Source organism: Lissotriton vulgaris, chromosome 11, assembly GCF_964263255.1.
Source record: "Lissotriton vulgaris chromosome 11, aLisVul1.2, whole genome shotgun sequence".
Taxonomy (NCBI): domain Eukaryota; kingdom Metazoa; phylum Chordata; class Amphibia; order Caudata; family Salamandridae; genus Lissotriton; species Lissotriton vulgaris.
The window spans coordinates 670945828-670973020 of NC_141699.1; the positions used below are offsets into that span (position 1 = coordinate 670945828).

Sequence of the window (27193 nt, forward strand, 5' to 3'; positions counted from 1 at the left end):
TTTCGAACGGATTCTCCACCGGCTTGCTCATTTCATTCAAAAAATGGTACTTCCCGAAGTGACGATACGCTGACGTCCTTATCTATCTTTAATAAGGTGATATCATATACCTTGAACAAAGTTACAGACAGTGATCATAGCCAACAAATTATTGCGATAAATATATTGTGCCCAAAATCTGAGACTTTCCAGACAATCCCTGGTGAGATCTGTACCATTAATTATAAAAAACGTATATGGAAACCGGAAAATACGGATGAGATCACCGGAAGGGCAAAAAAATTAGTGATAGAATGTATGGATGAAGAAACATGTACAGACCTTATGGAACGATGGGAAAACTTCACCCATAAAGTAGTCACTGATAATGTAAAAACAACAGGAACGCAAAGAAGGAAAGATGTGACCACCAATAAAAGAGAAAGTAGAGAAAGTTACATCTTTCTTCCATATGCTGTAAGAAAACTCAGATGTACACAAAATCGGCTGAGAAGACAACTAAAGAAGTCCCCATATAATAATGAATTAGCTGCTTTACTGAGAAACACAAACTCCAGATTAAACAAATTGATTTGGAATGAAAAAAGCAAAGGCAGACAAGATCTGTGGACAAAAATATTCCATGCAAGTACATTGGCAAATTCAAGGGAGTTCTGGAGTCTAATTAATGGCCTAGCTCGACCAAATAAACATGGAATTGGAACCAGTCTATCCGAAGAAGAATGGGTGATGTTTCTTAAAGTGCATTTAAATCCAAACCAACCGTCTCCGACACGAAGCACGATCGCCTCAAGCTCCACAAAAGTTGATTGAAGTGGTCCAGAGGGAATAAATCCCGAAGTCATGGAAAGGATCACTTATAGCCCCTATATATAAGAAAGGAAACTGGCAACAACCAGAAAATTATCGCTTAATTATTTTACAGGATACGGACGCAAAGCTGTTTGCTGGAATTTTATTGGCGAAACTAACTGACTGGGTAAAAGATAACAGGTACTACCCCCAAATCAAACAGGTTTCGTCAAAGGCCTCGGTACGACCACAAATCTTTTACCATTAACAATAATAATTGAAAAAGCAATTCTAGCTATACAGCCCTTATATTTGTGTTTCGTAGATTTTAAATCTGCCTTTGATTGTGTTGATAGAGAACTTCTATGGGTCAAACTAACTAAACAAGTTATATCAGAAAACCTACTAAAGATGATTAAGCTTTTGCATTCCGAAACCTGGGTTAGTCAGGACGGGTAATGGCTCAACATTGACTAAAATAATTACAACATCGAGTGGCCTTAAACAGGGATGTGTGTTGGCTCCCTTACTTTTCAATTTATTTCTAGCTGACCTTACCACGGAATTAAACACAATTAACGCCCATCCCCCGAGGTTAGCTCAAACTCCAATATCGAATCTATTATATGCGGACGATGTCATACTTTTAAGATGTACAAAGGTGGGGATGCAACGACTGATTGATGGCATCTCTAAATACTCTGCGGCAAACGGTATGCAGATAAACGAACCAAAACCAAGGTGATGGTAATTATAAACAACAAACGAAATACAAACGCACATAAATGGATCCTGCAAGGAAAACTTGGAGCGAGTAGCTGACTATAAGTATTTGGGAGTAACTTTCAACGATAATGGCAAGTTCGAGACTCAAAAACTTGACATAAAAAGGAAAGCAAACTCCCTCATTGCTGCATTTAGATCAATCCAAAGAACCATTGGAGACTTGTCTTATCGTCCCTTACTAAAAACAATTGCAACAAAATTATTGCCAACTCTAACGTATGGCAGTGAGGTTCTCAACGGGAAAGACGTATACATCATTAACACCTCAGTCGCTAAAACGTATAGAATTTTATTTTCCCTTCCGAAGAATGCCTCTCAAGCCCAAGTGAGATTGGAATTTGAGCTAAACAACCAATTTTATGCAAGGAAAGGGCACATAATGAAAGTGTGGAACAGAATAAAAAACGATAAGGACAACAAAATGTCTCGTTTACTGTGGCTTGAAATAAAAAATAACCGGTCGCTAACTGTCAGCTCTAACTTAAACCTAGCAAACGAAGAGTTTGGTACAACACCCATCTGGAACAACACTGTTGTGCAGGAGAGTTTTAAGAAAGCAGTAAACAAACGAACTGATTATCTCTCCTTGATAAAAGACAAAGAAATTTTCGTTAAACGAAAGCATGCATGGCCAATAGTGAATGGTTTAAAAAAAAAAAAAAAAAAAAAAGAAGATCCAAACTTACCTGGAAACTTCATGGTAAAAAAAAAAAACAAGCACGTCTTTATGAATGCTAGGTTCGGTTACTTTCCAGGCTTATGTCACTTGGCACCGTGGAAAAGATCAGACGAAAACTGCGTATGTAGGCTATGTAAATCAGGTCAAGAAGCCATCTTACACTTATTGTGTCTTTGTCCTGACTTGGAAGCGGAAAGAAAAAGTACACTTAAGAAAAAGTTTAATGAACGTGGTATAAGGACTTGTAGGCAGGCTCTAGAGGCTAGTTTAAATCCAGACGACTTACCAATGAATTCAGCTTTTGTTAAATTACTGTTTATGGTCCAAAAAAAATTGAAAGCCTGTGCTTGACTAAATTAAGAGTTGTGTGAACATGAACATATTGAATTAACCAAAAACCTAATTTTAAACGATTGATTTTATATCGGATTGATGAAAAATATTTGAAAATATGGAAAGTTTTTAGCATTTTATAACTGTATACGTTTTAACTTGTTTTTGTAAGATTTTAATTAATCAAACAAATAAAAAAATTAATTTGAACCCCTCACCCATGCATACAAGGCCCTTTACTACACCAGAACTACATGCCTGAACAACCGTCTCTCCTTCCATGCACCCAAAAGACACCTATCAGCCAGACTCTCTCTGGCCACTGTCCCACATGTCTACAAGACCACAAAAGGAAGGAAAGTCCTTCTCCTACCTCGCAGCTAAAGCCTGGAACAATCTCCCCCACCACCTCCAGCAATCTCCCACATTGCCCTATTTCAGGAAGCACCTCAAGACCTGGCTCTTAGGATGACCCCAGCACTCAATGGAGCCGCCCCCCCCTCAGCGCCTTGAGACCCTCACGATGAGTAGTTGCGCTTTACCAACCCTGATTGATTGATGGCAATCAGGCATCAAAGAAAGCTCCATATTTACAGTTAGGTTTGAAAAAGGGTTTGGGGCTATGCCGGTCTGACCTGGGGGTCCTGCTACTAGAGGTTAAGCACAAGTCTATAAGGGAAATCACTTTCAGGTCAAGTGTCTCTATCAAGCACATTCCATTGGAATTCCCTACCCGCAGACGAGTAAACAGAGTTTGCATTTCTTCAAGCTTGAATTGTTGTATGCAGTTGGCCTATTGCTTCCTTTGACACCTGCTCATTCTTCTTGCAAGGTTAGCAATTAGCAGTAAATGGCACACTTCAGATATCACTGTGAATTTAGTATCTTCTTTTTTACATAGTGTTTTAATAAACTATTTTTTTAAAAGTTATGCTGGTTTTGCTTATAATAGTGGGGAAGTACGAACAATATGTGTAAACATTTTATCAGGTCATTTGTGCCAATGGCACTTAACTTGGGGAATATAGAATCCTACCATTAACCTGGAAAATATGAAACCCAAATCTCTTCCTTGCACGTATGAAAATAAAGAGGATGGATTGGGTTTAGCGAGCTTGTCAGACGTACAGCAGGAGGAAAATCTTTCAACTGGGTAATGTCCTCCTTAAATTCACATAAATGTGTTACTCTAGTTCAGTTATTTCACTTACAAAAAAACTCCAGGACAACTTAGTTTTAGGTACAAAAATAAAATTTACTAGTGTGGATCAAATTGGATTTCCAGGCGATACTTAAAATCATACATCTTGTTGCACTTTTGCCAAACATTTTAATACTTGTTGGTCTGTACAGGTGTTAGAAATTCCATCCAGCAGAACCTGAAGACCAGAAAAACACAAGAATATTATTATGTAAAATTTCACAACTAAACTCAGATGACACACAAATGCGATTTTTCACTGCTTTACACTTCTAAATGAGTATAAATAACAGCAAGACAAAATAAAGAAACATAGCAGAGAAAAATCCATGTTGGCCAGTGTGACCTCCCTTTTCTATGATATTGTCACCATTTCTGTGTAGAGGTCTGCTTGGATGAAAGTTTGAGTTGTATTGTTCCCTGGTGGTTTGCTATGGTAATGATCCTTTAGTCTCATTTGTGTGTGAATATTTTGTTTTATTCCCTATCAAACTACTTTCAATCTTATTCTAACTTCAATCATTAGAAAACATGAAAGTAAAAGTGCAACGGATAATAAAAGTCTGTTGGTGTCCCAGAGAATTTGCAATAAAACAAATCTGTAGAATGCCTGGTCCCTCAGAAAGGTCTTCATCGATGTATAATACACAGGATATGAAAAGTAATGGTGTAAAGTGCATGGCTCTTAATAGTTTTATTTAGACTTAAAAAAAATAATATATATATATATATATATATATATATATTATTTATATATATATATATATATCACTTAATACTGGAGTCAGCCTGTTTGTAACTGCTCACAACATTACTAAATAATGCATTTGAGGCACCGGAAGATAAAATGTTCCCAAGAGATTAAACATTCTTAACCATTAAGAAAGCAAGGGGCATTTGTACAACACTTTTTTTGCAGTCGGAATCGGCCTATTTGCGAAGCAAACTTTTTAAAAAAATGTACATATACCAAACTGCGATTCAGTAACTTGTTACCAAATCACAATTTGATTTAGCGCTTCAGTATTTGGAAGGGGCATGTTTAGGGCTTCCCTTTCAAATACCGAATTAAAGTGGTATGTCTGAATATTTTCTGACCAAATTAGGGAAACATTCATTTTTCACCTAAAAAAACCTGAACTTTGCATTTTTTTTAACGCATCCAGTTTTAATTTAAGGAAAACTGGCTGCATTTAAAAAGAACAAAAAAAGAAGGATATTGCTTTATTTAAAAAGCAATCGTAGACCTGGTCGTCTGCTGGTTCCAGAAGGGCACCATTCCTTGCATGGTTGCAAATCCTAATGGGTCACAAACTGCGAACTCCCTCATTAATATTCATGAGGTGGGTTAATTTGTGACCCACTGGGAATTGCTATTTAAGCCTTGCACTTTTTCATACATCAGGAATTGTGCTTTCCTAATTGGGATTCGGAACTAACTAGAATTAAGAACTCTCAATCTCTAAATTTTGTACATATGGCCCTAAAATTACAATCCCTGCCTGCTTGTTCAATGGTAAAAGTGGCCTCTTTGTGTTTATGAACATTCATTCTTTTTCACTGCTCTCCACTTACCTTTACTTGTCGCTGTGAGCATCGGTCAAGGAGGATAAGACAGTCTGTAGCCTCTTCAAGTAGATTCAATTTCACCTCTCCTGGGGTGAGACTGCAGTCAGTGGCCACATCATATACAAGTCTGAGGAGTGACTTCAGTAATGCACCGAGCCTCCAGGGCATTCTGAGTTCGTAAGAAAAGAGTAGAAGAATTAGCATCAAATCAGAAGCACGAATGAAATACGAAGAATAATTATACAGTCAACCAGATTCAGCTGTTTATTTTAACTTGTGAAATATCTTTGCAACAAAATTACAAAAGCTGAGCAATATTTAATATCTTCTTTGCAATTTAATGACCATTTATTTAAATAAAATCCCATTTCTCTGCATATATTTTTCACATGCAATTAAATGTATGAGTGCATTCTCTATTCAATTTAAAAGCGGTCATTTTTATCTAGTTTAAAAACTTACAATATTATGTCTCATTGTATTGATTTAAAAATTGTAACACTTTGAAAAAACTATGCTGGCCTTAATGCACAAGTTACTTAACTTTGGTAATGATATATCTGTAAGAAACAGTAGTTAGTGTTATGTTCCTTACCTTAGAATATCCCCAGGTGTCAGACTGGATCCGGAAAGTTTTGCGTAGCAGTACCGCTGCACGTCGGTAGGCGTCGTCTGCGGCTCCGCGTCCGTTGTCGGCGTGGTCGCCGGGATGATGGAGTACTTGTACACCGCCCTCGCGCGCGGACGTCAGTTCTTGTACATAGCTTTCCGCGCCAGGAACACAGAGCCATGCCAGAGACCGACACTGGTGCCATAAAACTACTGCCCTCAAAGGGAAATACCTTAACCCTAGATATCGGTCCGCAGAACAGGGAGGATGGGTGGGGCGGTAAGGAATCTAACACTAACTACTGTTTCTTACAGATATATCGTTACCAAAGGTAAGTAACTTGTGCATCTGAAAGAAACAGGTTAGTGTTAGATTCCTTACCTTAGAATAGATGCCCCAGCAATACCAACCCCGGTGGTGGGTCTGCGGACCAAGATCACACCAGAAAGTCCTGGAGAACGGAACGGCCGAAAAAGCCATCTCTCCGGACTTGGCTGTCCAGGCAGTAGTGTCTAGCAAACGTGTGCAGCGAGGCCCACGTAGATGCCTGACAGATGTCCTGCAAGGGGACTCCCTGACCCAGGGCAGTAGTAGCCGCCGTCGCCCGAGTGGAATGGGCCCTCAGCCCACCCGGGGGCTCCTTCTTAGCCAAGGAGTAACAGACCTTGATGCACAACACGACCCACCGAGAGTCGGTCCGTTTGTGCACCGCCCGTCCTTTCTTCGTGCCCACGTAACCAACAAAGAGCTGGTCATCCGCCCGGAACTGGCGTGTGCGATCCAGGTAGAAGGAGAGCGCACGTTTTGGGTCTAGACAGCGGAGCCTCTCTTCCTCTTTCAAGGGATGCGGAGGCGGAAAGAAGGTATGCAAGGTGATGGACTGCCCAATGTGAAAGGCCGTAACCACCTTGGGCAGTAAAGAAGGACGAGTTCTTAAAAAGAAGATAGAGCCTGGAGCTCACTCACTCTCCTGGCAGAGGTGATGGCAACCAGGAATGCAGTCTTGAGAGTCAGAAGACGAAGATGGCAATTGTGAAGTGTCTCGAAAGGAGAGCACATCAGATAGGTTAGAACAAGGTTCAAGTCCCACTGAGGCATCACAAAAGGAACAGGAGGAAACATGTGCGTGATGCCCTTCAAGAATCTATTTACAACAAGACACTTGAAAAGAGAAGGCTGATCAGGAAGCCTCAAGAAGGCAGAAATTGCAGAGAGGTAGCCCTTAAGAGTGCCTGGAGCAGAACCCTGCTGGGCAAGAGAAAGAAGGAAGAGGAGAACCTCTGAAAGGGGGGCAGCGAGAGAATCCACAGCTTTTGCTGTGCACCACGCCACAAATTTGTTCCACCTGCAGGTGTATACAGATTTTGTGGAGTGACGCCTGGCTGCCAGAATCACATCATAGACTTCAGGAGGCAAGTCAAATGGCGTCAACTGCCGCCGCTCAATCTCCACACATGGAGGTGGAGGCTGGACAGGTTCGGGTGGAGGACTGCCCCCCTGCTGCTGCGACAGAAGGTCCTCCTGAAGAGGCAGACAAATCGGGGGAATCGACTGACATGCTGAGTAGCTCGGGATACCAGTATCTTCGTGCCTAGTCCGGAGCCACAGGGATGACTTGGGCCCGGTCTCGCCTGATCTTCTTCAGCACTCTGGGCAGAAGTGGTATAGGCGGAAAGGCGTACAACAGACCGCAGCTCCACTCGCGACGAAAAGCGTCGCCGAGCAAGTGCCGCCTTGGAAATTCCAAAGCGCAGAACTGATGACATTGCGCGTTCTCTTCAGAGGCGAATAGATCCAACCAAGGCTCTCCCCACTGCTGAAAGAGACCTTGCGCCACGTCTGAGTTTAGACGCCATTCGTGATCCATCAGGCACCAGCGGCTGAGTTCGCCCGCCCTGGCGTTCAGGGAACCTGCCAGGTGTTGAACCACAAGGGTGACGCCCTGGTGTTCCAGCCATGCCCAGAGGCGCAGAGCCTCCTGACAAAGGGTCCTCGACCCCACCCCGCCCTGTTTGTTGCAGTACCACATGGCAATGGTGCTGTCCATGAACACCTGGACTACACTTCCCCGGACAGAGGGAAGGCATGCTTTCAGTGCAAGCCGGATCGCCCGCAGCTCCAGAAGGTTGATGTGGAGCCGGGACTCCGCCGAAGACCAGAGGCCTCTGATCTCCCTCTCTCCCATGTGGCCTCCCCATCCCAGGAGGGATGCATCTGTCACTACTACGTGCTCCGGTTGGGGAAGGGAGAGAGATCTGCCGCTGACCCAATCGCCATTCGTGAGCCACCACTTCAACTGTTTCGCAGTGCCCTCCGAGATCCGGACGCAGTCAGACAGGTTGCCCTGATGCTGTGCCCACTGAAACTTCAGGTCCCACTGCAGAGCCTGCATCCGCCACCGGGCGTGATGCACCAGAAGGATGCAGGAAGCCATCAGCCCCAGGAGCCGCAGCGTCAACCTGACTGAGACTCGGGATAAAGGCTGAAAGACCGGAATCAGAGCCTGAATATCCCGAACCCGCTGTTCGGGGGGATAAATATACGAGTCCAGAACCGCTCCGATGAAAAGGAGCCTCTACGAGGGGCAGAGGTGTAACTTCGGCACGTTGATGGAGAACCCCAGCAAGTGCAGGAGGTCAGCCGTAGTCTGGAGGTGGGAGACAACTGTTTGGGGCGAGCCCGCCTTCAACAACCAGTCGTCAAGATAGGGAAAGACTGAAACCCCTAACCTGCGCAGATGAGCTGCGACCACCGCCATCACTTTCGTGAACACCCGTGGGGCGCTGGTAAGGCCGGAGGGGAGCACGGTAAACTGAAAGTGCTCGTGAACTGCAGGTAATGATTGTGGGGGTGGGCCGGCAGGCCGGGGATGTGGAAATAAGCGTCATGCAAGTCTGACGCTACCATCCAGTTTTCCGGGTCTAGGGCAGCTAGGACCTAAGCCAAAGTCAGCATCTTGAACTTCTCCTTCCGTAGGAAGCCGTTGACGCTCCTTAGATCCAAGTTAGGGCGTTGGCCCCCTTTGCCCTTCTTCGATACCAGAAAGTAGTGGGAATAGCAACCACGTCCTACTTCTGGCCCAGGAACGCGCTCGACGGCCCCCTTGGCCAAGAGGGCCGTAACTTCCTCCTGCAGAAGTAGCAAGTGATCCCCCGACATGCGGTGGTACTGCGGTGGTATGGCTGGAGGGGTCGCCTCGATGGGAAGGGAGTAGCCCCTTCGGACGATTTGCAGCACCCACCTGTCCGATGTGATGGAGCGCTAGTGGAGGAGGTGATGGCGAACCCTGCCCCCCACTGGCGTCGAATGGGCCTGAAAACTCTGACTAGGAGGATTTTGAGACAGATGCTGCGGGGGTGGGTGTGGACTGACCTTGCTGGTGTTCCCCGGCAACGCCACGGCAGTTACCACGTCCGCGACTGCGTTGAGGTTGGTTCTGCGGTCTGTGGCTGGCTGGACGCGTGGGGGCGCCCCTTCCTTGGCCACGAAAGGGACAAAAGGCGGAAGTCTGCTGGCGTTGGCCGAGGCCCAAGGACTTGGCCGAGCCCTGGAGTCCTTGAAACGCTCTAGCGCGCTGTCCGCCTTGTCGCCAAAAAGGTGATGGCCATCAAAGGGCATGTCCATAAGAGAGCCTTGGACATCACCCGAAAAGTTGGCGAACCGCCACCGTCGTTGCAATTGCCCTGCCTAGCGAGTCCGTGGTATCCAGTCCACACCAAATAGAATATCGTGCTGCATCCCTTCCCTCCGCACGGGCTTGGGTAAACTTTGCCTGGACCTCCGCCGGGCACTGCGGCAGCACTTCGGCAACCGTATCCACAGAGTGGGAGTAACGGCCCAAAAGGCATGCAGTGTTGACAGACCGCAACCCCAAACTCAGTGAGGAGAACAGCTGCTTACCAGACTAGTCGTTCCTTTTGGATTCCCGATCCGGAGGGGCGGTCGGGAATGCGGTCTGGTAAGTGGAGGCCTGGATCACCAGGCTCTCAGAGGTGGGGTGAACAGACAGGAAACTGGTGTCGCCCGGAGCCGGCGTCGGGCCACGTTCCGATCTACAGGGAGGCCTGTAGAGGGCTTGGACCAGGTGCCCAACAGAACGTCAGTGAGGGCTTTGTTGAACGGCAGGAGAGGCTCCGAGGAGCTTGCCTGCGGTTTAGGCACCTCAGTGAGGTGGTTAGTCCTCACGGCCCCGACTGGGAGCTCAAGAGCCAAGGCCTTGGCTGCCCTAGTCAACACCACGCTGTAAGCAGCCCCCTCCTCCGTAGCCACGGTAGGAGGGGAGACAAAACTAGTGTTGGGTGAAGTGTCAAGACCACTGGCCTCCCCCAGTTTGTCTGTCCAGTCCTGGCTAAACTGGCACTGCAGTGCCAGAGGGTCCTCAGACCCCTCCCAATCCCCCTCGTCATCCATCTTCTGAAAGTCAGGAAGAAATTATGGAGCCGGGTCGTCAGTGAAGGGCTCACCGATCGGTGTCGAAAACGGTGCCGGGCGCCGCCGGTCCGATGCCGGATCCGGACCGGGGACGACGACGCCCGAGGACGTCGCCGGGGGCGACACCCTTGGTGGCGACATCTGCGGAGGGGGCGTAAGATCGACCGGCTCGTCACAGATCCAGGCCTGAGGAACCCTGCGGCATCGGGACCGAATCGCCAACGGCGCCGGGGCCGAAACACCAGACGGCGCCGGGGCAGAAGCCACCGGCCCGCTTGGGCTCCCAGATGGGTCCGCGGGGCCCGAAGGCACCTCGGCGGGACCAGACGGAGGGAAGCGCGACCTCATGGCCATGAGGAAGGCGCTGATCTCCTCCGGCGTCGCGTTCAGCCCAGGGACCGGCGGGTATGGAGCTCGACGCTGGTTGGACGGTGTTGCCCGAACCCCGGCGGTGTTCCGCGAGCGTCGGGGGGGGGGGGGGGAGTCAGAAGAGCGATGCCGCTTCTTCGACTTCTTGTGCCTCGACTTACCTAGGGACTGGGAGCCCGACAAGTGGTGTTGACTCGCCGAGCTGTAAGGACTGTGGCCCTGCAACCGGTCCCTCGACCTCCTCCAGGACCGGGACCTCGAGCGGCAGGGGGGCCGGATGTCGAGGCGCTTACGGGACCACTCCCGCCTAGCTTTCAACGTCAAGGCCCGGCAGTCGGGGCACGACTTGTCATCGTGGTCGGCCCGAGGCAATAAAGGCACCGACGGTGGGGGTCGATAACCGACATCAGTCGGCCGGAGTCGAGAACAGACTCGAGAAGATCACAAATAAATCGAAAACGTTAGTCAAAAAGTGACTAGGAGTACTGCTCTTCCCGGATCTGCGCTTGCTGGCGCGAAAAAAGAACTGGCGTCAGCGCGCGAGGGTGGTGTCACGACACCGACGACGGATGCGGAGCCGCAGACGACGCCTACCGCCGCGCAGGGGTACTGCTATACAAAACTTTCCGGATGCAGTCTGACGCCTGGGGATATTCTAAGGTAAGGAAACTAACACTAACCTGTTTCTTTCAGATTTAAGTTATAGAAGAAATACATTCTTTAATAAGTGTTGGAAATGGCCCTTTCTCCAGGGTCACCTCCATTCTGTTTGCATTTTTCCCTCCACTTTTTGCTGAATTTGTTTTGTTGGCTTAAGGATTGTGCACTTTACCACTGCTAGGCCGAGCTAAATTGCTTGTGCTCTTTCCCTAAAACGTGGCAACATTGGCTTATCCACAATTTGCATACTTAATATTTATTTATAATTCCTTATTAATGTGCACTACCTGTGCCCAGGGCATGTAAGTGAAACACTATTAGTGGGCCTGCAGCAATGATTGTGCCACCCGCTTAAATAGCCTTTAAACATGCCTTAGGCCTGCCATTTCAGAGCCTTTTGAATGCAGTTTAAAATGTTAAAGTTCGACTTGGCAAGATAAATCTCTTGCCAGACCCAACCATTCCATTTTCATGCATAATTGTCACTCCTAGGGTTGGTCTTGGTCAGCCCAGAGGGCAGGGTGCCATGCATTTAAGAAGTTGGACATGTACTTTAAAGTGTTACATGTCCTGGTGGTGCTAAATTCATAAATTCATTTTCCACTAATGCAAGGCCTAAAGCTCTCCTAGGATAACATTGTGATTACCTCATTTTTTAGAAGTGTACTTTCCAAAAGGGAAGATGTAACTGTTTGGTGTCTCTGGAACACTAATTTAAAAGCTTAATTTATGGTGAAGTTGGATTTAAAATTGTAATCTGAAATTGCACTTTTAGAAAGTGGGCATTTTCTTGCCTTAGCCATGTTTTGCCTACAGCCTGTCTGATCACATATCTGTGTGTAGTTGACAGTTGGGCTTTGTGTATTCCTCCTAGACAGCCACAACCAATGGGAGCTTCGGTGTAACGTGATGGGCCATCCTGACAGGATGGAAGGGAATAGCTGGACAGTCTCACTTACATCTGAACAGGCTTTGTCTTATCCACACACAAAGAGCTGCATACCCCCCTATAGTGAGTCTGAGACGAGGGCAGGAAGGGAGGACATCTTTGCACTGAAAAGGCATCTCTGAAGTCTCCCCCATTTCAAAGGCACCACTGGGTATACGTACTAGACCCCAAACATCACTTTTTCAGTACATGTCTTGAAATGTGGATACTCTTCCAGCTGTGCTGCTGAAAGGATTGCAACTCTGCTGGACTTCTACTCTGCTGACTTGTTGCCCTCTAGCCTGCGTGGGAAGGACTGGACCTTCGTCTCTTCAAACCAGAGCCTCCAAGGGCTAGTTTGCTGGTGTGAGAACCTTCCCTTTTTTACATGGTTAGCCCCCCACGTTTTGCCTGGAAAATGATGTGGTTTCGATTGGAAATGCACAGGGTCCCTGTGAACCAGGGCCTCTATACCAGTGCTCCTCCCTAATACTGTAAAAAGATTGGCACAACTTCAGACCCCCTGTAAATCCCTAGTAAATGGTACCATTGGTACCTAGGGCATGGGGGCTGAAGACTGTCCCCTCACCAAGGCTTTGCCACTACAGCTTGCATGCCTTGGTCCAGCAGCTCTGCTTAAGGTATAGGTAAGTCACCCCTCTAGCAAGCCTTACATGCCATAAGGCAGGGTGCACTTTACTGCAGGTGGTGTGGGCATATCTGCATGAGCAGATATGCCCCTACAGCCCTCTTACCTCAATGTTACCTTACTTTGTCCCCATCCCATTACCATGAAGCTCTCGGATACCCTTCGGGATCTTGTTCACACTATACAACACTTTTTAAATAAATAAATAAAGTTTTCCTAATATTGCAAGTGCCAGTGAAGCAACAGAAAATGCATGGGCTGGAGTTCTGCAGCACCAAGATGACTTCACTGAACCGAGGAGTGTTTGGTACCAAACAACTCCTCTTAATAAACCCACACTATGCCAGTGTGGGAAATATTAAAATATGCACTCAGAGGTGCCCCCAGAAAAAGTACCAAGCCGGTGTGGTCTTGCACCGACTTTAGGCAGCCTGCCACCACCAGACATGTTTCTGGACCCCTGGGTCAAGAGCCCCTGCTCTCTGAGGCCAGAAACAAAGTCCATCCTGGGGGGATGTGTCACACCTCACCCCACCACCCCAGGATGAAGACAGGGCTCGAGAGGGAACCTACAAAGGCCTTGTGGCCTTTGTAATGTGACCCCAGCCTCTGCTGCTAGCAGCAAATGGCAGCCCAAGTTCATTCCACCACTTCTGGCAAGAAAACCACAGGAAAACCTGCGAAAAGAGGTGTGCCCCCCTTTGCCAACTCAACCCCTCAGGTGCTGGAGGCGAAGTGAAGCACATTTTTCAGTGCCCACCATTTTGAAGATGGTGAGATTTATCTAATCAAGGATAGGACTACGCATTCTCCCACAGGAGGGTAGCATAATAGATACTTCAGGTAAGGGACCCATTGGTCTTTAACTGTTACTCCCCTTTACCACCCCTAATTCGAGTATTTGGGTGGCTCCCCCAGACTCTGAAATCAGATTCCTGATGACCTACGAAGAGCCAGACACTATAGCGTTGAACATGCAGAGAAGACTGCAGAAAGTAACTTGACTTGGCCCTAGCCCTACTGGCCTATATACAGACCCTGATGATCCTGCACCAAAAGAGAACCAGTCCTGTAGCTCGGTAACCGCCAAAACCTTGGGAGGACTGCCTGCCTTCAACCAAGATCTAGATCTCCAGAGAACAGCGGACCTGCTCAAGTAGAAACCAACTTTAAAAGAGAGAGAACTACGAAACCGCCTCTGGACCCACCTCTGCACCAAATGCCCACGTGGCCCACCGATCCTGCAAAAGTTCCCCAGAGATTCTGAGCCAGAGTCCACAATTGGCGGACCCCTGTCGGACTCTATCCCGACGCCTGGATCCTCAATGGCTAGACTCCCCCGACCTGCTTCCTGTAAGAGTTCCCGACACCGAAGGAGACCCATGCACCCGAAGGCTCTGGGGTTTGTGGAACTTGACCAACGGTGTCTCTACATCCAGTAGCATCACTACTTACCTGGCCAGCGGTGGGTTTTCTGGACAACGCCTGCAGCCTCTTTTCAAAACCAATCTCCCCCACTGAATTGAATTGGGCACCCAACGCTGTGTTGACACACTGTACCTGTCCACCCCTGTACCGCTGAGGGTGTAAGTTTGGTACTGCCTTGTGCCCCCTCCCCGTGCTTACCTTAACTCCTAGAGGTTGGATGTTATAACCACTTAGTGGTATATCATATAAAGAGCCAGCTTCCGACAGCTGCCCTTCAGATCTCAATCAATCAGGGGTCTTGTAAAGCGCAACTACTCACCCGTAAGGGTCTCAAGGGGGTGGGGAACTGATCCATCGGTGCTGAGGTTCTGTCGAAGGGCCAGTTCTTGAGATCCTTCCTGAACTGAGGCAGCTACGGTGATTGCCAGAGGTGGAGATGCCAGGTCTTTGCTGTAAGGTAGGAAACTGATATTCCTCCGCCTGTGGTCTTGCAGATGCTTGGGATGGTGGTCAGGGCCAGTCGGCTGGAGAAGAGGTCTCTGGGGAATGAGAGGTGGTGGTTGAGGTAGGCAGGTCCTGCATTGTGTAGGGCTTTGTAGGCGTGGGTAAGAAGCTTGAAGGGGATTCTTTTGTTTACTGGTAGTTTAGTTGTAAAGTCCATATATGTGTCTCATGTGGCCAGTGATGTGGATGTGGCGCGGGAGGATGAGCCTACCGGGAGCGTTCTGAAAATGTTGTGATTTCTTGAGGAGTTTCTGGGTGATGCAGACAGAGCATGTTGCCGTAGTCGAGTCTGCTGCTGATGAGTGCATGGGTGATAGTCTTTCTGGACTCTGTGGGGTTCCATTTGAAGATCTTTCGGAGCAGGGATAGCGTGTGGAAGCATGATGAGACAGCGCTGATCTGGCGGTTCATGGCTAGCAGAATCCAGGATGATGAGATTTCGGGTGTGGGTGGTGTTCCAAGTGCGGCGGGCCACCAGGAATTGTCCCAGGCGGTGGGGTGGAGCCCAGGATGAGGACTTCAGTCTACTCAGAGTTGAGCATGAGGCAGCTCTTCTTGATCCAGGTGGCCACAGCCTTAATTCCGTCTTGGAAGTTGTTCTTGGCGACTGTGGGTTCGTTGGTGTGTGAGAGAATCAGCCGGGTGTCGTTAGCGCAGGAGACTACGTTGAGCCCGTGGTTCCTGACAATGGCTACGAGCAGGCCATGTAAATGTTGAAGAGGGTGGGGCTCACGGAGGAGCCCTGAGACACTCCACAGCTGATCTCTGTGGGATCCATTCCAGGGCTTAGTTGCGGATGCCAGCGTCGTGGATTTTTGTGCATAGGGTGCGGTGGTAGACTGTATTAAAGGCAGCCGAGAGGTCGCCAGATTGAGAGAGATCCAGGGTGTGGTTTGGTTCAATGAAGTCTGAGAGTTGGGCGTTGATGGCCTTCTTGATTACCTTAGTTGGGAAGTGAGCAGTAAGATGGGTCTAAAGTTCTTGAGGTCGTCGGGTTTGCAGTGGTTTTATTCAGCTAGGGGTTGATCTCTGTAGGTTTCCAGTCTTTTGGGAAGGTGGCGGAGTTGACGGAGCAGTTGATGGTGCTGTAGAGTTCGGGGGCGATGGAGGTGTCGGATCTGTTGAAGATGTGGTGTGGGCAGGGGTCAGAGGGTTCTCCAGAGTGGATGCTCTTCATGATCTTGAGGGTGTTCTCAGCGATGAGGGGAGTCCAACTGAGCAGGGTCTGCTGGGGTCAAGAGTTGTTGGGTGCTGTGGTTGTGGGTGGGAGGGTCTTGGGTATCAATGCTGTTGAAGCTGTCGTAGATCTCCTTGATCTCGTGGTGGAAGAGGTCTTGGGAGGTCTGCTGTTTCTGTGCTGGTTTTGGCGAATTCTTTGACCATGGCAAAGAGTTCTCTTGTATTAAGAGTGTGGCCGTTGATCCTTTCTTGTTGGGCCAGTTCCTTTGTTGTTCTAATGAGGCGGTGGTGTTCTGTGAGTGCAGTTTGAAGGCTGAGTAGCCTTCCGGGGGTTTGCTGTTCCTCTATCTCTTCTCGAGTTGTCTGCAGGTGATTCTGGACTCATGAAGGGCAGGAGAGAGCCAGCTAGCTGTCCTGAACTGTCGCTGGGCATGGATGGGCGCAGACGGCTGGTCTTTGGCGTGCCAGCGGACGCCATTAGGTATCATGAGGGGGAGGGCTGGACAGGTGGGAAGCGGCACTGGAGGGGGGCAGGCTGCGGGGACGAGCAGCGGCTGGGACAACGGAGGGAAGGTGAAAGAAAAATGTTTAAAATTAAAAGACCAAAATACAGAGAGGAAGAGAAAAACAGTGAAAAAAGCGAAAAGGAGGGGAACAAAAAAAATCAGATAAGCAGAAGCACAGAGACAAGAGGGCAGAGCAGCAGCAGAGCAGAGAAGCAGAGGGCCTCATTCTCTGACCAGAGGTCATCATAAGGCAGGGACAGCAGCTACCTAGGGAGAGCTGTGCAGGAAGGGAAGCAGTTGACTGACAAGTTTAGCGGGATGTGCGTCAGTTTAACAGTAAAATAAAGATATTATACACTATGCGGTACTGGCAGGTGGCTCGCGACTGAGTGCTTAGACTGAGCTGCACCAGAAGTCGCAAGTTTGTGACCTATACATAAAAGCTCAAAAGAGCAAAGTGAATGGAAGAACCCTCTCTACACTCAGCCGTTTAGGCCGTCCCATGAGGCAAACTGATAGGCAGCCATTTCATGCACAGGCTTCTGCATCACTCCTCCCACTTCAGGCAGTAGCTCGCCCAATTCGCTCACAGGCTTTGACATGGGGCGTAGCTGAGAGAAGCTGGATGCGTACTACTGCCTGAAAGCTCAGGCATATAACAGGCTTCCAACAACTTTGCAACAGTACCTGGACTCTTCTCTGTGAGTCTTCCATGCAAAGTGGTGACACCTCAGTCCTCGCCTCTTGGAAGTGGGCCTAAGGTGCTTACCAGCAGAACTGATGCAGCTTCTCTGCTGAGCGGCACTTTCTCAAGCAGAACTGATGCATCGCTGCTGCTGCAGGGATTGGGCCTTGCATGGAAGGTCTGCATCAACCTCGCATCTTCGGAACAGACACAGCTGAAGGTGTGGTACATCTCTGACCTAGGTTCTCACATCCCTCGTTGACAGCAGCTCAGCGATGACACCGGCCTCCGCATTGCAACCACGCACTTCCATTGAACAGATGCGTCTCATCAGCTGTGGGCTGCATCCTCGACACCTGGACTTCACATCACAAGCCCCGAAGGGATCCTCGTCAATGACACACATGAGTTCATACCGCAGCCTCACTGCAACTCGGAACCCACACGTTGCTTTGAGTGCATGACACTTCTTACCTCGGATCCACGTAATGCTCCGCAACCAGGGTTTAAGGTATTTTATTCAGCAGGCCTAACCTGGTCCCTGTAGCCAGCCCGCACTCCATGTCTGTCAGCCTAAACTTGTAACTATGTCCCGGGTCGGTGCGCCCAGATATCCCTGGTTGGTGCTTTGTGCTTGCTGGCACTAATTTATGTTGAAACTTGGAAATTTGATATCTCCTTTTTCCCAGTGGTTTCACTGTTTGAAGTTCTTGCACAAATACTTTACACATTACCTTCAAGTTAAGCCGGACTGCTCTGTGCCAAGCTACCAGAGGGTGAGCACAGGTTTGAGGTTCTGCTTGTGCCTTACACTGACTAGGATTGTGGTTACTGCTTTGCCAGGGCTCATTCCCCAGTCAAACAGAAACCCAATTTCTAACAGTAGGCTAATAATCACTTCTGACTTTACTTTTCATATGCGATACCTACAATTCCTTGCCCAAAAGTGCTTTCCATCGTTGTTTCCACCCAGTGCCCCCTCACAGGAAAAGAGTCAAAATTCTCATAACTTGTGCTGTCACAAATGTCTCTCTCCATATAATAGGTAGGAGGTTAGGAAGACCACCATCCACATCAAACCAGTTCTGAACAATTTTGCCGTATTTCTAATCAACTTATGTGCTTACATCTTTGTTTATTTCATGTCCGCCACCGTGTTTTTCATCAACATATTTCAGTCCACGATTTCGTTTTTCAGATGAATATTCAACAATGTATTTGTAGTCGTGTGATTCTTCTGCGTAGTCTTGCTATGACAGTTTTTAGGAAGCAGCTAGAGCCAGACTCCACCACCGCATAGGATTGACGGAAAAGAAAGAATCACCAACATTTTTATGACCACTTCGGTTTGTTTGGGCATCAAAACCCTCACTTATATTTTTTTACAGATTTTCTGCAGTGCTGTGTGAAAAAATGGTTCTAAATGCTTTGCAACTACAAGACCCATTTCACTTATAAGAATTGCTGCTATGACTGAGATTTTCCCAGTGCTGCTGCTACTTCCTTGTCACAGTGAGAGAACTCACCAAAGCACAAAGTATCATGGGTGGTGCCAAGACAGCAGCAGGAATGCTTGAACAGACTGCCAGCTACTGCTGCAAGATGTTCTCACAAAAAAAGGCTCCTGGCAACTTCCCGAATTATGCAGACTAAGGTGTCTCTTGTCTTGCTCGATGTTTGATATCACATATATCCAGGTATGACTTACCAGTGCCTCACTGATCTGACAGAGCACAAAAGGGGGAGAGATTTAATAATAGTTTTTAAAAAAAGACACTTGCATGAAGCTGCCGATGCCTCCTGTGTCGCAACTTGGTCTTCCTGGTCCCAGCAGCACTTGGGACTGCATCACAGACTCCCTGTGAAGTCCCCTCGCTGCTCTCATCTTATGAGAGCAACACGGGGATTGGCCTGAGCGGGCTAGTTTGACGCTTTGCTCAGATACAGGAGTCTGTGCTGTTTCTCCAACCCGGCTGTGCTATGCAGCCAGGTTTGAGAAACCCAAGTGCTCATATGTGTTTAGCCAGTCGGCCAAACACACATGCGCACTTATAAGTGTACCAACCCCTCCTCCCATGGCCCGGCCCCGTCCCCTCCCTACAGCATTGCATCAGAGCCTGCAGCTGAAAAATAAAACGATGTTAAAATATTGTTTTATTTTTCAGCTGCTGGCTCTGAGCCAGTGGGACAATGCTCCTCTGCCATTGTGGAGGAGCCACCCCTGCAACAATGTTACATAGTGGCAGTTGTATGCTATGCAAATGCCAAATAACATTTCTTTGGAAGCAGCTGAAGGTCAAAGGAAAACAGTAGCCTTTGCAATTGTTTGCAGCTTTGGCACTGCATGGAGGATGGTTTGGGGGTGGTAGTTGCATTACATAGCTTGGATGATGTGCAGTTATAATTGGAGTTTTCCATTGTCCGGTATGCAAAAGAAATCCTCTGTTTAAATGCTTGGAATTTCTGCCTTGATGTCTCTTTCGAAATGGTTTTAAAATTTCCACCCCAGGACACTGCTACTTGATGCCGCTCAAATTGTCCACTGAAAGTAAAATTTTGGTTTGATCCCAACAGGCAACGCATGCTTTTAGCATTGCAATTGTTTATGCTCCTTATATACACAAAATGATTGTGATATTTCTTATTCTGAACATCAATGCTTGGAAAAGGCCACTTTTCAATCACATTATGAGAGGTGGATACCCAAACCTGAGCCCTTCACATTAACAGACCACTACAGAAGTTCTCTCAATTAGTAACATGCATCTCGCTTTAGCAATTGTTTATAGTTTCAGTCACTGCAAACATTCATAAAGTGAAATAAACAACAACCTCCCAGTGCACCTTTGGCTACAGATCATACCTTGGCCATGCATGCTTTATGATGCACTTTAATGTTGAGAGGGATGACAGTCTGGCTGTTTCCTCTGGTCCATCATATACCTCGAGATAGCCCACTACAACACGCTCCAGCCTCTTCAGGTGACGTGCCACACCGATGCCCAGCCTGCCAACCCAGAAAACGAAAGAAGTTTAGTTCAATGCAATAATTGACCAATTCCTATAAAGCTCTGTAAAAACTGGTAAAGTATCACATGAATTAGAAACAGGGGGTTGATGGGGAAATTAGTGGAATGATCAAGACTAACTCTCTTTTCAATCTCCTTTATTTTTACTAGTCCCCACCCCCCTTTAAGTCACCGTTTGTGCAGTGATCACTCCAGTAGTCATTTTAAATTAGATATTTGAAGATTTAAAAAAAAAAAAACGATTTTTTTTCTAACAGGAACCCAGTACACAAAACCTTGTCTCAGAGATTCAACATGAACCTATTCTCACATTGAGCCAGTTCTTGTAGCTCTTTCAAAAAGAGGAATGAATGGCTTCATGTATACGAACCAAAATAACCACTATTTTTTACTGATTTGTATGCAGATTCCTACATAAATAAAACATTCAAGTGGAAAATTAGAAAATGTGTTAAAACGAGACATACTAGATTCAACGATAATTAGCCCCAATGATACATCATCATCTCTTTTGTTAATTTAGTGTCTGCTCTTCAAAGATAAGGCAATCTCTTTGTGCTTTGTTACAGTTCACCACTTCATTTGTTTTTCTATGGAGAACGTAATGAAAATTTGGTTAAAAAATGTGTTTAATTAGTTTCAAAATAGATTAAAAAAACCGGAGTCAATGTTGCATGTCGCAGAGCCACAAATGTCAGGTGTCTGGGTGAATTGATGACCAGCCTGCTTCTGAGGGAGTTCGTTAGTGTTAGTGCCAGTTTACATGGACGGGGGAGACGGACGTAACTTAATTGCAGAGTTAATGGATCCAGGAAGAGGACACGTTCGGAGCTCAATATTGATTAGGCCATCTACCAGTAGTTCACTTTTTAGGGACACTGATATAGTCGTAACTAGACCTTATTACATCTCTTGGCAGACTTGATATCAGCTTGCACTCAACGTCTTACCCTAATCCAGCAGATTACATTATTTATTAGGTACACAGTGTCTTCATAGGCATTATCTTCCAGCTTGGCTACTACAGACAGATAAATCAATCTCCCATGTTTTTTTCTTACGGAGTTGGAGGAGTGTCTTTCTTGCAGACCGTTAAAATGTGTAGGCATCCAAAAGGAAGTTGTTTTTGACCCGTGCAGGCCAAGGTTGATTAGCGAAACTGGTAGTTTAGATATTCAATAATCCTGAATCATTACTATTATTATCTATTACTCAGTCATCACAGCTTCCTGTTGTATATTGGTTATCAATTTTTTAGGGCACTATAGTTACACAAGTGTTTGCACATACAGTGTTCTCTTACAGACAAATTACTTAATAAATCAGATCCGTAACAAATTTGTGGTTATCGGGTTAAGTCCTTAGTAAAGGTATGCATGGTTTTTGGTTATGAGAGAGGGCAATCAAACAGTTGCAGATTGTGTATATAAAGACATTAACGGTAATCAAACTAACAATGAGATGCACTGAATGGCCTGCCACGATTGATTTCCCTATTTGTTTTGCACGATGACAGCTCAGATTTTGTCATTTTCAGAAAGGACTTGTGAAGCCAAGTTACCAGTTTAGATTATTCCCTGCAGTGAATTAGTTGTAAGACTTTGTGGATGACTAGGTCTGAAGGAGCAAGGACTTGTGGAAAGGAGACTCGCTTAGATGCAATCTTCTCATGTAACCACTAACCTCGTAGTAAACTTGTATTGTGGAAAGAACATGCATTTACACAACATTTATTAGTACGAACAAAGCATGCCTATGTGTCTTATTAACCAGTAACCCGACTGTGATTCTAAAATGGCAGCTAACCGAAAATCTTTAGTGCGCATGAGTCTACTGCATCAACGTAGAATGACGTATCTTTTGCTAGGAGTGAACTTTCTGCACTTGTGCAGTAGCTAACAAAATGGCTGCTTGAAACTCACATGCTTCCCACCTGCTGGCTGAAATACTAAACCCAGCTATTCTACTAATGCGGGAAGAATGATAATAAGTAAAGGGGATTAGAGTACAGATAGGTGGTATACAGTGAAACCATTTATTTTTTATTTTAACGTGTCTTTTTGACTTTTTCAATAGTTCTTATTATGGGCCTCTAAATACGAACCACAATCTATTCCCTCTCGTTCTACCACACATGCGTACTGCAACCAAGCAGGAAGACGTGATGTCAACTTGTACCTCGTCCAAGGTTTCCAGTGGATACTTTCATGGGAACCGGAATGACAGTCCACTGAAATGGATGAGAACTACAGTTTTTTCCCTAATATGTGACAATTACATTGTGAATATGGGTGGGAATAAAGACTGATGTATGAAAACTTAAGGGGTGGGATTTCAAACAAAGAGCTGAAAAAAAAGAATGGAAAATAAGCATGGTGTGATGATCACCTCCCCTTGCCTGTTCAATCACAGTTAGTATTTTCATAAGTTTGAAACATTAATGGGTGGTATTACCAGCATACAGAAAGGTATAATTGAAGTAGTTTAGTTAGTTAGAAGTTCCAGACGGAGATGCTGAAGCTAGCATCCCAGATGCTGTCCGAGAGCACTTGACTTGAGACCGGGATGCTGTTGGAGTGACGTGTGATGCTGAAGAATCGAATTACTGAACATATTGTCTTAAGCAAATTAATTTAGAAGAAGATCGCTGAAGAATATCGAGGAGGAAGAGAGTGTCAGAGAGGGGTGCTACGCAAGCGTTGGTGATAGAGAGGTCGTCTGTCCTGTCCTGAAGCCTTTGTTCACCACACCTTTCCTGGGGGGACCCTTTCCAATTCCTAGGCCTGGGAGTTGGTTTCCACACCATTCTTGGTAATTATAACTATATCTGTGTATGCACTTTTCTCTCCATCCTCTCCCTTTCATGCAGTGTCATTGCAAAGTATAAATGAATGCATTTGATTGATTATTTAAATCTTCTTTCCTGTGAGAGATGGAGTTTGTTCTGTACTGTGTAAGTGGTTCATATGAATTTAATTTGAGATAAAAATTTAAAATACATCCCGGCTCTGGAATAATTTCCATGGTGTAAGTTTACTGAAAATATAGGTCATTTCACCATCAACTAGTTCCAACTAATGGTCCATTGACCAGAGGAAAGAATTGTTGATCAGTGAAAGATTAGTTGGGGATTAGAGATAACTAATCTAGAGAATTACAAAACAAGACTTCAGCGGTTATTGCCAGTGCGTTGTGAATGAATTTACGGGCCCAGGTGAGTATGTGGTGTTAGATTACCTGTTGCTGGTAACCCGCTGGATCAGGTCCGCATGATTAAATTCCCATCAATGTTTAGCTCTGTGGATTATAACCATGTAGGTCATGAACAGAGAGACTGGTAGACCAAAGTAATCTATCAATCTGGTCAGAAAGATTAGTTATAAGTCTTGATAAAGGTCGGCTAGTGTGAGCAGTCTAACTTCTGTCCAATGGTTCAGGTCATGAGCTGTGAAATAACTCACTATCAGTGGGATAGTGGGTTCCTACAGTGGTCTAGATGCCGTTTTCATGTGAATCTTGCCCAACATCTCAGGGCAACCACCACCTGGTCATTTGGTATGCATGTGCCTAAAGTCCAGGAGAGGTGCCACCACCTCACCCCTGGCTATCCCTGCTCCCATCTGACCTAATACCTGTGTGAGCCCACTAGGTAGCCATCTGTCTTTCCACTGAATCTACACTGCCAAGAATCACAGTTCAGGGTTATGCAGCAACAAACCACCCTCTGCCAGCGGCAGCTGCCAGGTCCTTATAGCTACCTTGTGCTGATTCTCCGCCTAAAGAAAGTCCCTCAAGACATCCTCCAGGTCCCTGAACAAGACCAGTGCCACCCACATGGCTAAATTGGTGAAATAAAGAAGCAGTTTTGGAAACACCACTTTTGTGACCAGGGTTATTCTAGCTTCAGAGACTGACACAAAATCAATCTTGCCTTTCAAATTACTATGTGCTGATCCCAAATTATCAGCCAATAGATAATCAAGTCTGCAATATATACACACCCCCAGGTATCAAAATATATTTTGTTTGTGATGCCCCAGGAGGGTAATATTCCAGGATCCAACTGCGTGGATTGATCTATGCTGTATGGACATGACTTTAACCAATTAGCATGTAGAACAACTTGCCAAACTCCTAGAGATCCCTAAAAGTAGGGGGCATGCCATTCTCTCCATTCTTTAAGAACAATAGCATGTAATTTGTAGCGATCAAGATAACATTGATATTTTAAAGTGCTAGTCCACTAGGCTGATGAGAAGAATGGCTGAGCAAGGTAGTATGCAATGATCAGAGGAGTTGGTGCCCGATCACTAGATGGTGCCGACTTTTAAATTTTCCATCCTCAACAATCTACTATGTTGGGGCTTACAAACATTTCACATGGAGGTTTACATTTCCTTTCACCACTTTGGTTTCTCATTCCAATTGCCACCTAATTTTCATCCCTTCAAATGTTATTGTTGAAGCCCTTGATTTAATTTAAAATTCCAGGAGTCATTAAGAGTCTCAGTTTGGGGTATCAATCAGCCTTTTTCAGCCATCTAGCGGGTACACACAATGTTTATCTACCATTCATTTAAAGTCACTTTGACTGTGTGGTAATAGGGTGCTTCACGTAGAACTGGAGAACGCAGACAAGAACTGGGGAAAGAAATGGATCTTGAAAGGGTTGTTTGCACATTGGTTGCACCAAAGTAAATATATGGATGAGATATGGTGAAGTTGCTTCACTTATATTGAGAGGTCTTGGCATTACTGTCAGTTACACCCTTCATTTTGTGATCCTGAGAAAATCACTTAATCTGCATGTGCCTCAATTCTCAAACTTCCAAAAGGGAGTGCCTTTTTGAACCATCAACTTCCTGGAAGACTTGCAGAAGCGGTCTTTATGCACCTGACCAAGTCATTTGGTTTTTGCTTTTACTGCTTTGATTTAAAGGGAAGTGAACCAGTTGGCCAAAGTAAGTCAGGCTACCTTTCAATTACGATGAGGTGCAGGACACAAATGGGGAGGGAGCATGGTCACTTTTGGTGGACTAATTAATTGTATATGTGTGAATTACTGTTTACAGTTTGTGATGACTTCAGAATTACACTAATGAAGCAGCATGTTATATATATTTATTTTTTAACACATTTTATTGTATTTAATAATCACACAACGCGTACATTTGTCAGGAGTCTCTTCTTGCTTAGTCAACAATCAAAGAAACATTGCATTGTGCCAGGCAACATGCATCAATAACATCTGTTTTGAACACCCTATTTCTATTCCCCCTCCCTCTCACTTCTACAGGTTGCTTCCGTGCCTTAAATATGCAATTATCCTACTCTTACCTCGGGTTCCCACTAAGTCTTAGGCTGCCTATCTCACAGGTCTAGTCTGTCAGCTATCCTTAGTTCCACTGGATTTCCTCCCGCCGCCCCCCCCCAAGGCCGTGAAGTATTGGGCTGTCAGGTGGAGAACGCATCAATGGATGTTTTCTATATTGTTATTGTGAACTTCCTTATTATGTAGAGGAATTTAATGCTTTGTGATGCTGCCCCATTCTGGAATAATGCTTGAATTGGTATCCTATTGGTAGTACTTGTCTTTTTAAGTTTATTTTAGGCAGCATACATGCAAGCAATTTACATAAGTGTATGTAGATCAAATATTCAGGTCAGATGCTCCTTTTGTACCCTGTTATAAAATAACCTGAAAAGACCACTTTACATTCTCTACCTGCCTTATTATGTCCAAATCTTTTTGCATGTTTTTGCCCTTCTTGGGAATTTGGACAGTCTTGCAAATGTTTAAAGTCGCATGGCAGGGGGTTGGCTGCAAATGTATCGTAATGAGATCTTAAAATTCACTAAAAAAACAAATCTTAAAGTAATGTTATACATAGATGTTATTGTTAAAAAAATAAAAACATTGAAATTCACCAGTTATGCATAACTCACCTAAGTATAACTTGCACAGCTATAATGCACTGCTTATGACCTCACGCAACACTACTATGAAATATTTGGCAGTGCAAGTTATACTTAGGTCAGTTTCGTACAGCTGGTGAATTCAAGTGTTTTTTTTGGCATTAAAACTGTATTTTTGTTTTTTAGTTATTAGGACACCTATGTATAACTATATATATCAGTACTCAATCAAGTTTGAAAGGCATAGGGAGATGGTCCTTTGTCTACGTTCATATCTAGTCAGATTGAGGAATCATGAATGGCTTTGGATAGCTCCTCATCATGATCCTTCTACATTACTGTGACAGTGGAAGTAACATTTCAGATTGAATTTGAGACTGCCTACCAACCTAATCAAAGTGCTCTCCATGTTACCTTTCCACAAAGGCAGGAAGGTGATTTGCGTACACCCGGCGTAGAAGGATCTTGTGTTCCATTTCCATGTGGGTCAGGATAAGCTGGAGCACGTCATTGGTGTGCTGGTGCCTCTGGCCAGGGTCCCTGGTCGCCTGGGAGAATCTCTCCAGGACCGGCAGAAGGTCTAAAAGGCAGGACAGGACCACCTGAAAACAAGAGAAAAATAAAAGAAGGCCTCACTGGATGTAACTTCAACAAAATTTTAGATACACCGATAGAGGTTCTCTGACCAAGCTGGCAAAATGGGATTCCTAACTCCGGAACATGATTTTCACAATAACAGCATTACTATTCCCTGGAAACGTCTCTTAAAGAGATTAGCCGCGGCAGTATCTGGCAATTCCTATGAACTTTTGGTGAGAAGCCACACAAGCTCGTAACAACAGTCCATTACACATACTAAGTTCTGAAAAGATAAACTTGCTTACTAATCTTTTTAAAGGCAAGTAGACACATGTTGTTAAACGGCCAGCCCAGAACATC

The 27193-nt window shown here is 45.7% G+C and overlaps 1 protein-coding gene across 1 annotated transcript in view; it reads right to left on the reverse strand.

Moving 5' to 3' along the window:
- Positions 1 to 3824: 3824 nt before the first annotated feature.
- The window catches only part of TTI2 (TELO2 interacting protein 2), a 35520-nt gene continuing 12151 nt past the window's right edge, over positions 3825 to 27193 (reverse strand). Inside the window, exons 4-7 of the mRNA XM_086943771.1 lie at positions 26669 to 26856; positions 20173 to 20316; positions 5367 to 5529; positions 3825 to 3969 (exon numbers count right to left, since the gene is read on the reverse strand). Of these exons, the coding sequence (XP_086799897.1) occupies positions 3889 to 3969; positions 5367 to 5529; positions 20173 to 20316; positions 26669 to 26856 (576 nt within the window). The 3' untranslated portion in view covers positions 3825 to 3888. The remainder of the gene's footprint in view (positions 3970 to 5366; positions 5530 to 20172; positions 20317 to 26668; positions 26857 to 27193) is intronic.